This window comes from Chenopodium album, chromosome 13 (genome assembly GCF_948465745.1).
Source record: "Chenopodium album chromosome 13, dcCheAlbu1.1, whole genome shotgun sequence".
In the NCBI taxonomy this organism is placed as follows: domain Eukaryota; kingdom Viridiplantae; phylum Streptophyta; class Magnoliopsida; order Caryophyllales; family Amaranthaceae; genus Chenopodium; species Chenopodium album.
This window is the reverse complement of record NC_137846.1, coordinates 40,477,534-40,491,846: the sequence shown is the minus strand read 5'-3', so window position 1 is coordinate 40,491,846 and position 14,313 is coordinate 40,477,534. Positions and strand designations below refer to the sequence as shown.

The 14,313-nt window shown below is 36.9% G+C and overlaps 1 protein-coding gene across 1 annotated transcript; it reads right to left on the bottom strand.

Moving 5' to 3' along the window:
* Positions 1–9,699: 9,699 nt before the first annotated feature.
* LOC145575505 (uncharacterized) lies at positions 9,700–14,112 on the bottom strand. Its single transcript, XM_081633368.1, has 4 exons — positions 13,465–14,112; positions 12,405–13,320; positions 11,880–12,251; positions 9,700–10,004 (listed from the first exon to the last, which is right to left on the bottom strand). The coding sequence occupies exons 1-4, from the start codon at positions 14,110–14,112 to the stop codon at positions 9,700–9,702; spliced, it is 2,241 nt and encodes a 746-aa protein (XP_081489494.1).
* Positions 14,113–14,313: the final 201 nt, after the last annotated feature.

The following is a 14,313-nucleotide window of genomic DNA, read 5'->3' as shown; positions in this document are numbered from 1 at the left end:
TCCTGATAGCAACGTATTTAATCCTGAAAAAAGTAATCTAATACCTGAATGAAACTATCTCATTCCTAATTAAAAATGTATTTATTTACAAAAATAAGTCAATTTCTGAACAAAATGCTTTAATTTTTGAGTAAAATAATTTACTTCCTCACAAATATAATTTAACTCCTGCCCTAAATAATCTAATACCTGACTAAAATGTTAATAATCTTGAAAGAAATAATATTATTCCTGATTAAAAATATATTTAGTTACAAAAATAAGTTAATTTCTGATTAAAATGGTATAATTCCTGACTAAAATATTCTTATTCCTGATTATATTAATATAATTTTTGACTAAAATAATTTTATTCCTGATTGAGATAATTTATTTCCTGAGAAAAATAATTTAACTCCTGCCCTACATAATCTAATACCTGACTAAAATGTGATTATACATGATATATTTAATCTAATTTCTGATTGAAACAATCTTATTGCTTAATGATATAATTTAACTATGTTATTCTTGATATATTCAATATAAAATGAATTCCTCAGTATAATTTCTTATTGCCTAGTTAACCAGTTTCAATGCTGACAAGGTAATAATCGCGTCGTCAAACGACTACACCTAGATCAAATACAATTTATACAACCTAAACAAACCTAATACGAGTATAAGGCAAGCATAGGGGTCGAACCACAGAGAACGGATAAACACCACCAAATGTTATCGACAATTAAGCTAGTCCGGAATAGGAGATAAATAAACTAAAGTCTAAATATGCTAAAACAAGAAATAAAATATTAAGGGAAATGGTTTAGGAATAGCATTCACTTGAACATAAACAAAGGCATAGAAATTGAATTAATTATGAACTAAACATGCTCAAATATCGAAATAAAGGATCCAATCTAGCCGCCTTCCGGGGTCAATTGGCTTCTCCTAACATAGCCTCTATGTTTCTACATTAGAACCATATACTAGGAGGTACTATTAAATAACAATCGATAATAATGAACCTTAACTAAGTCAACTTCCGTTCCTTGTTAGCAAAGATTCACCTTTAATCAACCAACAATGTGCACTTGCAAGAAGATTAAAGAATATCAAGCATATAAAGACTTTAATCACAAATAAATCAACTCTAAACCTAGAACATGCTCAAGATACAACTACACCACAACCATCCCCTCAATAGGGAAATTACTCACTAATCATGATAATAACAAGATTAACCAACAAATAATCAAGAATCAACATGATCAACAAGCAATACCAACAACAAAAATAATAATCAAAATAAAACAATAAAAATAGAGGAGAGAGAGTTAGAGATTCTCATTGATTGAAGATGAAAGTCTACAAACAAAATGATCAATCTTCTTCTTCAAAATCCAAGCTCAACAATGGTGAAACCCTCACATTCTCTCTCTAAACTACTCTAATCCTAAGCTAAACCTAGAGAGAGAAGCTCTCCTAAAACTAGGGAAAAAGATCTAAAAGAATGAAGTTCTTTTTTTACAAAACAAGCCCCGCAATATATAAAGAATCGCGTAAAAACGCTGAACAGGACCCGCTGTGCGCCCGCGCATGGTAGCTGTGCACCCGCGCGTGCGCCCTCGCAGCGGCCTGTGCTCCCTCGCAGCAGCCTGCGCGCTCGCGCAAAGTAGCTGCGCGCCCGCGCATTTGTGGGTTGCGCGGCTTGTGCTTGGGTGTGTGCGCCCGTGCTGCTGGATGCGCGCCCGCGCACCGTAGCTGTGCGCCCGCGCGGTGTGGGTGTGCGCCCGCGCACATGTCGCGCACAGGCCGCGCAAAACTTTCTGCCTCGATTATGCAATTTCGCCAATTTTGCGCGGGTTCTCACAGGGTTGCGCGCCCACACATTATTCGCGCCCTTGCACCTTGCTTTCTTCGATTCTTCTCTCATGCTTCCTTGGCTTCTTCTTTGCAATCCAAGACTTCAAATACCTAAGCACAAACACCAAGGGAAGCAATAAGGTATAGGGAACGGTGCAAACACGCAATGAAGGCAAGCATTCAACAATATACGCGATTTCATTAAAAATACATCGAGACATGTATGCACGCATTATTTGAACAAAACAACTACAAAACACCCTAAGACAAGCTAAAACAAGGCATAAACACTATCCTAGGAGTGACATAAATGTCACTCATCAAATTCCCCCAAGCTAAACCTTTGCTCGTCCTCGAGCAAAGCTAGAGCAAAAGAGAACAAGAGGAAATTATGGAAAGCAAAAGAAACAAAATAGAAACAAGGAGAAAGAATGTACACTAACTCACTGTCGTAGGAATCACGGTTGTTTTTAGCTACAACAAGCCCTTAAAACCCCAAAGTCGCCTATGAGGACGAGTGAGGTCTCGTGAGGGTTTCCTAAGAGCTTACCCCATAACTCTCGATAAAAGCCAAGGCAAGGCAACAAAAGGAAAAGGAAAAGAAACACGAAGAGAAAAGGCAAAACACAAGCTCATATAAGGACAAGAGATGAGGACAAGTACTAATGAATGCAAACCTTTCTAATTGGACAAATGTATGCACGTTCCAAGATGTCAATGGTTGATTGAAACATAACACATGCTAAGCATAGAGAACTACTTAGGACTCAATCCACCCTAGCCCCAACCAATCGGGCCACGTTCTCTCCACTAGCTTCAAATCAACCCTTATGCTAGCTTCTCAAGATTCCACGAAGGAACCGGAAAAAGATAAAGAAATGAAAAACTTTGAGAAGGTAATCCCGACGTCTCAACTATGCATACTCTTTCCATAGGTTTGAAGTCTATCTCCCTCCACCGTTCTTTTGACCTAACCCACTAGAGTCTAAGGGTCTTTTTATTGGTTATAACGTAAGGCTAAGGGTTAAGGCGGGGTAAAAATTTAAAATTTGGTGATATTTCCTAAGTGAAGCAAAAAGTGCGGCCGACACTCAAAAATAACTCAAGAATTCACTAAATATCAAGCAAAAATACCACTAATGCCATTCCCCCAAGCTTATTCAACACAAACACACAATATTCCCCCCAAGCTTGTTCAAAGCATTGTCCTCAATGCTTAAACTAAGGAAGAAAATGAATCCATCTAAAATATTTTTGTTGTTTTTGTTTTTTTTTTTCTTTTTTTTCAATTCAATTTTTTTTTTATTTTTTTATTTTTTATTTTTTTTTACTTTATTCATTGTCCTTGCCTTTTTCAAATTATGGACGGCTTTTTCTTGAAACTTCTTTTGATTTTCATGAATTGCATCATTCATCACAAGCTCAACTTTAACCAAATCTCAAAGTGCTTCTTGTTTATGATCAACATTCTCAAAACTCAAACCTCACATGCCAATGCTTCACTAACTATAAGGGTTGGTTAACATAGGCCACTAGGTTTATAATGCGGTTTAAACAAGAGCGGGAAACATAAGGCTCAAATTGGTTAGCAAGTAGGTTTATGCAAAATAGAAAATCAAATTTGTAACAAAATAAAAAGAAGATAAAGAAAAATGAGAAAGAAGTGCCCTTTTCCTCCCCTAGAGTGCTTCGGTCACGATCTTGGGAGCTATAAGTCAAAACAAGGATCAAGACATGCATAGCTAAGGATCCAAATGTGCCACACAACAAAGTGATGAAGGCTAGAACAATGTTACCTAACACGGGATTATAACTAAGCAAATACCAACTAAGGGTGCCAAATCCACTATAGAGAGCAACACCATCTTACCACATACCACGTGAACTAGGGCTTCATGGATTCCTAAAAGTTCTTAACCCGGCTACCTTAGCATGTAATATCCTAGAGTCAACCAATGACACTCTCAAACCGTGCACACATTAACCACTTAGGAAGAAAGGCATTCAAGAGTAAACAAATCCAAAAGATATAATGTCCAAATTAATAAGATCAAACAAAACACAATTTTTCTAAACTTGCCTTGAAGAAACAAAAAAAAAATCTTTTTGGATTTTCCAAAAGCATGAAAAAAAAAACATGGAAATGCATATACTCAAGTGCATGACATATATGAATCAACATCCCACCAAACATGATAGAATACCCTCCCCCAAGCTTGAATGAAACCAAGCTCTCAAATCATAAACGATGAAACCAAGGAGGGGAAAACAAGGAAAAATTAATCCAACATTACCAACACATGATCTTCAAGTCACAATAAGTAAGAGAGAGAGGGAAAAGAAGGATATTACCGGATATGGGATAAATGCAAAATCACACAAAAACCCAAAATAACCTCATATGAGCCACAATCTCTACAAATAAGGCTTGAATTCCACATGATATGTAAGTTGAGGCACATTTCCTTGATTCTTGATCATCACCAATGCGCAAGAGTATATCAAGTTGTGTACCTAGCAAGGAACACAAACACGTCCATGAGAGAAAATCTAATCTAAAAAGAAAAGAAAATGAAAGCAATAAAACACGGGTTACTTCCCGCAAAGGCTTGTTTAACGTCCAAGCGAGACCGCTCTAGGAAATAATAATTCAACGCACGCAAGAGCTTGTCAAATGCACTACTACACATTTCATGGGGGTGTAAATAGGCAAATGACGGAATAAGGACGTGCAACAAAATCATTGCACGTAAGTGAAGAGGGAGATGCCAAAAGAAAGAAGAAGAAGGATCGAAAGGAAACTCAAGAAAGTAAGAAGTAGAAGAAGGAAAAGAAGAATGGAAAGAAAAGGAAAAAGGCACATCCTCATCACAAATTTTTTTGTTGGCAAAATTCCTCTTATCCTCAACAATGATGGAAGGAGGGACATGAAAATCATCCATAGAGGGCGGCTCCCCAATAGGCTCTTTGAGATAGGAAGGGAGAGAAATAGGGTAAGGAAGGATGTGGTCAAACCTTAGAGAAAAAGGGGTATGAGAAACGGGAAAAGGGGTAGCTACTCCCTCACCACAAGGCCTCACATCGCTAATGAGGGTATGAAAATCAATCATAGAGTCCTCAAACGAAGGGCACTCACGATCTACACCTCCCTCAAGCTCAAAAACTCCAAGGGAATCAACCTTATCCTCCTTTTCACCACAATAGACAACTTTTCCTTCAACTATCTCAAAACCCAAGGTCCCAAAATCGTGCATGAATGGAGGTAGATTCATCTCAAACTCATCTAAGTCCCAAGAAGCGTTCTCGATAAAATCATCCAATAATCTATAAGTCCTCATATGACTCTCGAAAAATATGTGGGACATTACCTCAAAAGAGTCTATATACTCGTAGATTGAAGGGTCACAAACATACACTTGAGACTCATCAAGATGGGAAAGAGGATTAGGATTTTCAAAATCAACACTCTCTTCATTCTCTACTCCTTCACCATCACTCGAATGCTCTCTAATGGGATCCTCACTCATATGGGGAAGAGAAGAAGAAGGAAGGGCATTTTCTTGAGAGTTGGCTAATTGGAGAATTTGGCTCTCAAGCATCTTCATTCTAGCTTCCACCTCCCTATTCTCAACTTCCCTCATCTCGTTATACCTCTCCATCATCTCCATTATCTTCATTATCTTCTCTTCCTTCAAATTTTCCATAGAATTGCCCTCATAAAAGGATTCATTAGAAGCATAAGGGAAATCATTTGGAGCTATGTAAGAACAAGAAGATGAGGAGGGAGGATCATTCACATTATATACATGAGCATCATCATATTGGGGAAAGGGGGCATAATCAAGCAAATGAGATTCATTATCAACAATACGAGAAAAAGAGTTGAAATCACTTGTACTAGGTTCACATATAGGATCACAAGACAAATCATGGGGATTCATGCCACCAATAAAACTATTATCACATTGAGAATCAAAATTAGCAACATTACATGCCCTATTGCGTACATCCTTAGCGAACCGTACAAAAAAGCTCCAAGCACTATGAACCGTTAATGCTTGAAATTCACCATTAAACCTACTTTCAACTTCATATCTCGTTTGTTCATTCATTCCATAATAAAAAATCTCACAAGCTTCACAAGGATTACAACCATTATAGTTCAAAAACTCTACAAGTCTATGGAAATAGACATAAAAAGGCTCACTATCATATTGAAGAAAAGAAAAACGTGCCATTTTTCAACAACAAAAACAAAACAAAGAGAACAAAAATAAATCAAAGGAAAAACATATACAATGGACTAGTCTCAATAAGATAACACAACGGTAATGGAAGCCGTTCCTCGGCAACGGCGCCAATTTGACAAGGTAATAATCGCGTCGTCAAACGACTACACCTAGATCAAATACAATTTATACAACCTAAACAAACCTAATACGAGTATAAGGCAAGCATAGGGGTCGAACCACAGAGAACGGATAAACACCACCAAATGTTATCGACAATTAAGCTAGTCCGGAATAGGAGATAAATAAACTAAAGTCTAAATATGCTAAAACAAGAAATAAAACATTAAGGGAAATGGTTTAGGAATAGCATTCACTTGAACATAAACAAAGGCATAGAAATTGAATTAATTATGAACTAAACATGCTCAAATATCGAAATAAAGGATCCAATCTAGCCGCCTTCCGGGGTCAATTGGCTTCTCCTAACATAGCCTCTATGTTTCTACATTAGAACCATATACTAGGAGGTACTATTAAATAACAATCGATAATAATGAACCTTAACTAAGTCAACTTCCGTTCCTTGTTAGCAAAGATTCACCTTTAATCAACCAACAATGTGCACTTGCAAGAAGATTAAAGAATATCAAGCATATAAAGACTTTAATCACAAATAAATCAACTCTAAATCTAGAACATGCTCAAGATACAACTACACCACAACCATCCCCTCAATAGGGAAATTACTCACTAATCATGATAATAACAAGATTAATCAACAAATAATCAAGAATCAACATGATCAACAAGCAATACCAACAACAAAAATAATAATCAAAATAAAACAATAAAAATAGAGGAGAGAGAGTTAGAGATTCTCATTGATTGAAGATGAAAGTCTACAAACAAGATGATCAATCTTCTTCTTCAAAATCCAAGCTCAACAATGGTGAAACCCTCACATTCTCTCTCTAAACTACTCTAATTCTAAGCTAAACCTAGAGAGAGAAGCTCTCCTAAAACTAGGGAAAAAGATCTAAAAGAATGAAGTTCTTTTTTTACAAAACAAGCCCCGCAATATATAAAGAATCGCGCAAAAACGCTGAACAGGACCCGCTGTGCGCCCGCGCATGGTAGCTGTGCGCCCGCGCGTGCGCCCTCGCAGCGGTCTGTGCGCCCTCGCAGCGGCCTGCGCTCCCTCGCAGCAGCCTGCGCGCCCGCGCAAAGTAGCTGCGCGCCCGCGCATTTGTGGGTTGCGCGGCTTGTGCTTGGGTGTGTGCGCCCGTGCTGCTGGATGCGCGCCCGCGCACCGTAGCTGTGCGCCCGCGCGGTGTGGGTGTGCGCCCGCGCACATGTCACGCACAGGCCGCTCAAAACTTTCTGCCTCGATTATGCAATTTCGCCAATTTTGCGCGGGTTCTCACAGGGTTGCGCGCCCACACATTATTCGAGCCCTTGCACCTTGCTTTCTTCGATTCTTCTCTCATGCTTCCTTGGCTTCTTCTTTGCAATCCAAGACTTCAAATACCTAAGCACAAACACCAAGGGAAGCAATAAGGTATAGGGAACGGTGCAAACACGCAATGAAGGCAAGCATTCAACAATATACGCGATTTCATTAAAAATACATCGAGACATGTATGCACGCATTATTTGAACAAAACAACTACAAAACACCCTAAGACAAGCTAAAACAAGGCATAAACACTATCCTAGGAGTGACATAAATGTCACTCATCAAATGCCCCTTGCAGTTTTAAACACACTCCCAACATCACTTTCATCAACTTCATGCTCAGTGTACAAATCAAGTATTTTAACAAGTGTCTTACTAGGATCACAATAATGTACCCTTTTCAACCCAGCCACATTAAAGTCAGAAGGAAGTTCATCAAATATTCTAACTTTACCATCAACATACTCCAAATCAGGGGTGTTTTTCCATTCACCACAATTATGCACAAATAAGAATAAACAATAACAAGATATAGAATATAAACCAACACAAAAAATTCAGTCCAAATAAGGCCCCGTTCTTTAGAGCTGTTCTGCTCTACTCGGCTTTGCTCTGCTCTGATCAAATCTGCTCTGCTCTGCTCTGTTCAAAAGAAATCTGCTCTGCTCTGCTTTGCTCTGCTCTATTTTCAAATAATAATTAATAATAACAATAATAATTAATATTCAATAATAATAATTAATATTGTATTGATGATAATAATTTATTATTTTAAATAATTATAATAATTATTAATATTAATAATAATAATTAATATTTATTAATCATAATAATAACTAGTAATAAGAATTATCAATAATAATCTTATATATATATATATATATATATATATATATATATATATATATATATATATATATATTTATATATATATATAAAGGGGAGTTTTTTTCCCGAGTTTTTAGAGAGCCATATAGGATTTAATTTTCTTAACGTGCCACGTAGGATTATAAATTTTAATTGTAGCCTATAAAATAAGAGATTATTAATTTCTTTGAAAATAAAATAATTCAAATGCCATGTAAGCAAGATTGTCAAATGAGATTTTTAAGTTTAAATTAATTAAATATAAAGAATTATCTTTTGATATTATGAATTTTATCTAAATATAAAACAAATTTTAGCACATACATAAAAAAAAATATATTTTTAAAAATTCAAACAAACCGTGCATCGCACGGGCTTCATCTAGTATTTAATAATTCAAACTATTAAGAATTAATATTTAATAATACTATTAATTAATAATTTCTAATAATTATAACAATTCTTTCAATAAATAAATAATAATAATAACAATTAATGACAATTTTTTTTATCAACATTTGATATTAGAATCAAAATGTATAGAAACATTTAATGTGGGTATTGATTGTTAGTTCATTGAGTTGAATTATTTTTCAAATCTTTCCATACAATTTATGAATTAAAAAAAAGGAGGTTGTTTTCAAGTAGTACTTTGTATATTTTTTTTTTGAGGGTTAAAAATATATGATTAAGATTTTAAAATTTTTTGTGAAATGAATATAAGTAAACGGCTGTCTTTTATCTCTATCCTATTAACATATGTTAAATATGATACTCATTTATTTATGTTTTCACTCACCTAAATCAATGGTATATGCACTTAATAATAATAATAATATAATAATAATAATAATAATAATAATAATAATAATAATAATAATAATAATAATAATAATAATGTTGAAATCTGCTCTGCTCTGCTCGCCTCGGCTCGGCTCAGCTCGACTCTGCTCTGCTATCCTGAAATCTGCTCTGCTCTACTCTGCTGGAATTTAATCTGCTCTGCTCTGCTGGCCCCTGCTCTGCTCTGCTCTGCCCAGAAGCTCAAAAGAATAGGGCCTTACTTCAATTTCTTTATTTCATTAATGATTGTCAATTAAGTCAGTTGACAATGTCACAACATTTGTCATAGTTGTGACATTGCCTTACAAAAAAAAAAGGACACTGTCACACTAAACTATGACAAGAGCAAAAAATTCCATACATTAATTAGTTAAAGTCAGTTGCTACCCAAAAGACTGCCCTTTAGCTACCCAAAAACCAACTTATAGGGCAATTCACCTACCCCTACCTACATCACTACTCTAGCCTAATCTTCTTCAGCTGCCCACCAGGTTGAATAGCTTCCTCCCTCTTCCTTTTCTTGCTCCACATGTCTTCCTCATCCCTAAATAACCATTGCAAACCATCCAGAAACTCAGCCCAATCTTGAACCATCGAATTATGAAAGCCATACCCATTATGCCTCATAATATCAGTTGCAATCCACCACCTTTCATTGGCCTGTCTAGCTCTAACAACATCAGGAATCCAGGCTTTCCAAAACCACAGATCATTCCAATTCTTACACACGCAATTGCACATAGCTTGGCTCGAGGGGTGCACTTAGGAAAGATATACATGCATAAGATTTCAGGAATAGATAAAGCATGTGGGGAATCCTCTAGAGCAGCCATATAGTGAGGGTTGTCTACTGGATCCATTTACCCTAACAAAACACCCAATAATCATGGTGTTAACACAACCACAATTTAAAATAATTCAAACCAAAAAATACTCTATTTTCAAAAATACTAACAATGAACATCAGCCAATTCTAAGCATCAAATTACTTGAGTAACAAAGCTGAAAATTCGATCAAAACTAACAAAATACATAAATTCCACACATTATAACACTTTTTGTATGACTACACAAAAAAATTGATGATCATCATAGCACTCTAAACCCTACAATACCAATAATATTTTCAACACAATTTCAATAATAAAACAATAAAAATAGTAGAGAAAGCAATGTACCTTGCAATTTAGTTGAATTTGAATAGAAATTGAATAAGAAACTACTAAATCGCCTTTGTTGAAGCTCTGGAAATGGATGGTTTTCTTAAAGTACAGGAGAGAAATATGAAAGGGTGGCTAGATTTTTTGGGAAAAATGATTTTTTTAATACTCACTTAACTTAAATCAGTCATTTTTACGCGCTTCCCTTAGTAATTTTATTCTCAATAAATCAATTCATCATTTCCTGGCTTTTAATTTGTCCACGTATTATACTTACCCCTAATATAAAATATTGTAGTATAAGTAAGTTAGTGTAATCTAATTTCTGGCAAAAATAAACCATTACATGACAAATTAAATCTAATTCCTGACTAAAATATACTAATTCCTGATGAAAAACTATTTAAGCCTGACTATCATAATTTAATTTCTGAATAAAAAAAAACCAATACATGACTAAAATAATATAATTCATGAAATCAAACATACCAATTTAAACTAAAAAAGATGTAAACCAACAAAACAAAATTAAATTAAAGTACGATACTAAATAAATACTAAGTAATATATAGGCTACAGATTTCATATATTTGATAATCACATCAGCGAAATGAAGAAATATATCATAAAATATAATATATTTGGAAATTTTAATTATTACATATCATTTTTTTCATATATTTTAATGATATTGAATGACCTTAGAAGTTAAGAGAAAAAAAAAACCCCTAGAATCTTAATCTTCTTCTTGAGATTTTAAACTTGTTTTTTCTTTGGTCTTCTTTTTCTTCTTTCTGTTCCTTCTTTTGTTGATCTTCCTCTTTCTTATTTATTTATTTATTTTTTTTTTTGTTTTGTGCTTCTTGGAATTTCTCATGTGCCCTCTTTCTCTTCCTCAGTTATTCGATTTCATTTTTTTACCCACTTTTTCATAGAGCTTCATTAGTCCATCCTTCACTTTATCTCTTCTTTCAAATAGATCACTTAATATTTTTTCAAAGTTGTCAATAACATTTTCCTCTAGCTCGTTTGATGAAGTAGAAGACTGAGAATTGTTTTCCATATTTGAGCAATAAAGAAAAAAAAAAGTTTATTTTAGGAGAGAGAATATACAAGAACACAAACATGCAAAATGTGTGAGAAAATAATGGTTTTATACACAAATAAAAAATATTAAAAAAAAAACTTTTTAATTACTTTTCTATTTCTTTTTTTTTTTTTTTTTTTTTTTTTTTTTTTTTTTTTTTGACAAAGAACACTAACAAACCAAAAGCAAAACCTAACTAAAAGACTATAAAAGAAAATGACGATCTCGAGCCCTAACAACCAACCAATGCGTAGGAGCCACCCACTGACGAGGGACTTTACGAATTTGACATGCAGAGAGCCGAGGGAGAATCTCCTTAATCTCCTGAAACAACTAGAGGCAAGAAATATCCGAGGAGTTATGACGTTGAAGCAAGGAGACTAACTGACCGCAGTCCGTGTAAATGAGAAGGCGAAAAAAACCCTGGCGGATAGCCATATGAAGGCCCCACAAACAAGCCTGCAACTCTGCTTGAAGGGCAGAGACGGCTCGACTAGCTCGAGCACCACCAGCTAGGACAACATCCGAATCAATCTCTCGAAAAACCCAGCCTGTGCCAGCACAGTTATCCCAACAAAGCCAAGCCCCATCACAACACAGACAATGGTCGATCGGATCCGAGGTTGTTCCTCGCAGACACAGAGTTCTCACATCGTGAATTGGAACTGGTGTACGCCTGGAGAAGGACAAAAGATGATGTTGAAAACCCTGAGCCTGAATTGCCCGAGTAGTCCAATCCTGAGCTAAATGCTGTATCAAGCCTGGTGACCACACAGCATGACGAAAAAGACACTGATTTTGAGTAAGCTAAATTGCCCAAAGAAAGGAAATAAAAGAACATAATCAAACAAAATCCTTGGCCTGTCTAAATGACGAGATCATTGCCACAACCCAATCAGAAAAGAGAGGAGTACCCTGCGATGTTCCATTCAATGATAGAATAGATGAACCCCAAAGAGGACGAATAAAAGGACAGTCACGAAAAAGATGAGAGATCGTCTCTGGAGCGGAACGGCAGAAAATACAGACTGGATTAACCGGAAGACCCCTAGAAGATAATGTTTCCAGTAAAGGTAGAGCATCATGGAGTAACTTCCAACTAAACAACTTAAACCGAGGGAGGAGAGGGAGACCCCAAAAACCTTTCCACCATAAATCAGGAGCTGGAGAGCTGATAATCGAGACCACCGATTGTCGGACTAGCAACGAATAGGCTGATTTTGTCGAAAAGCGACCGTCCCTAGAAAACTTCCCGTACACAAAATCGTCCATGGGACGATGCGGTCTTTCAAGCGCCAGAATGCGCTGAGCTGAGTGATCATAAAAAAGATGATGAATCTTAGTAGTGTCCCACGCGCCGGAGCGCGAAATAATAATGGAGGAAACATGAGTCGGAACTTCCGAGTCAGAGACCGAAGGCTTAAGAGTCAATCCTCCGGGAACCCAATCGTCATCAAGGAGCCGAACCCGGGAACCGGAGCCAATCTTCCAAGTTAAACCCTTCTGCAAAACCAACTGACCTTCTAACAGTCCTCGACAACCCCAAGAGCAGCGAGAGGCCGGTGCTGCTCCCAAAAAACGAAGAGCAGGATACTTTGCGCTTAAAAATCTAGAAAGAAGCAGCTGAGGGTGCTGATAAATGCGCCACCGTTGTCGAGCCAACAACGCCTGGTTAACAAGAGCCATATTGCGGAGACCCAGACCTCCCATTCCTTTAGGAAGGTGCAAAAGCGAGGCCGACCTAAAAGCCATACCCCGGGAGGAAGAAGACGACCTCCACCAAAATCGAGCCAGCATACTATCTATTCGGTGACAAATCGAAGCCGGAATCTTGAAAACAGACAAGATATGATTAAAAGAAGCCACCAACACCGAATTAATGATAACCAATTTTGCCGCAGCCGAAAGATGGAAGGAGCCAAACTGAGCGAGGCGATCAAAGACCTTGTCTACCAAAAACTAAAATGCCATAACCTTGGAACGACCCAAATCAACTGGTACACCCAGATAAGAACCGAGAGAAGGATGCTGCTTGAGAGTCAAGCATCGAGCCAAGTAATCCCGATAATCGGAAGGAGTATTAGGACTGAACTTGACAAAGGATTTCTGAAGATTAACCATTTGGCCTGACATAGCACAAAACTGCTGGACAACCTGCAGAATTTGTTCACAAGCTGCAGGCGAAATCTGAAAGAACAACAAGGAATCATCCGCAAAAAACAAGTGCGAGATAGATGGAGCTCCTCTCGAGATACGGATACCTTGAATATGAGACAAATCCTCAGCGCGTCGCATCATAGCTGAGAACACTTCCATGCAGAGAACGAAAAGATACGACGAGAGAGGATCACCTTGCCTCAAGCCACAATGAGGCTGAAAGGAAGATGAAGGACTACCATTTACTAGAACTTGATAAGATACTGTGGAGATACACTGATGAATGATATGAACCCAATACGGGGGAAAGCCAAAAGCCCGAAGAGTACGAGTTAGAAAGGTCCAACTAACCCGATCATAGGCCTTATTCATGTCGAGCTTAAGAGCCGCATAAAACCGTTTACGCGCCTTAGAGGCATTCATAAAAGACAGAACCTCATGTGCGAGTAAACTACTATCTGACATCAATCTTCCTGGAACAAAGGCATTCTGGAAATCTGACACCAGAGAAGGCAAAACATGGCGGAGTTGGCTCGTAAGACACTTGGCAATTCATTTATAGAGAACGTTGCATAATCCTATTGGCCGAAACTGAGAGACCAATTCCGGATTGTCCACCTTAGGAAGCAGGACAATGAAGGTACGATTCCAATCTTTCAACATATA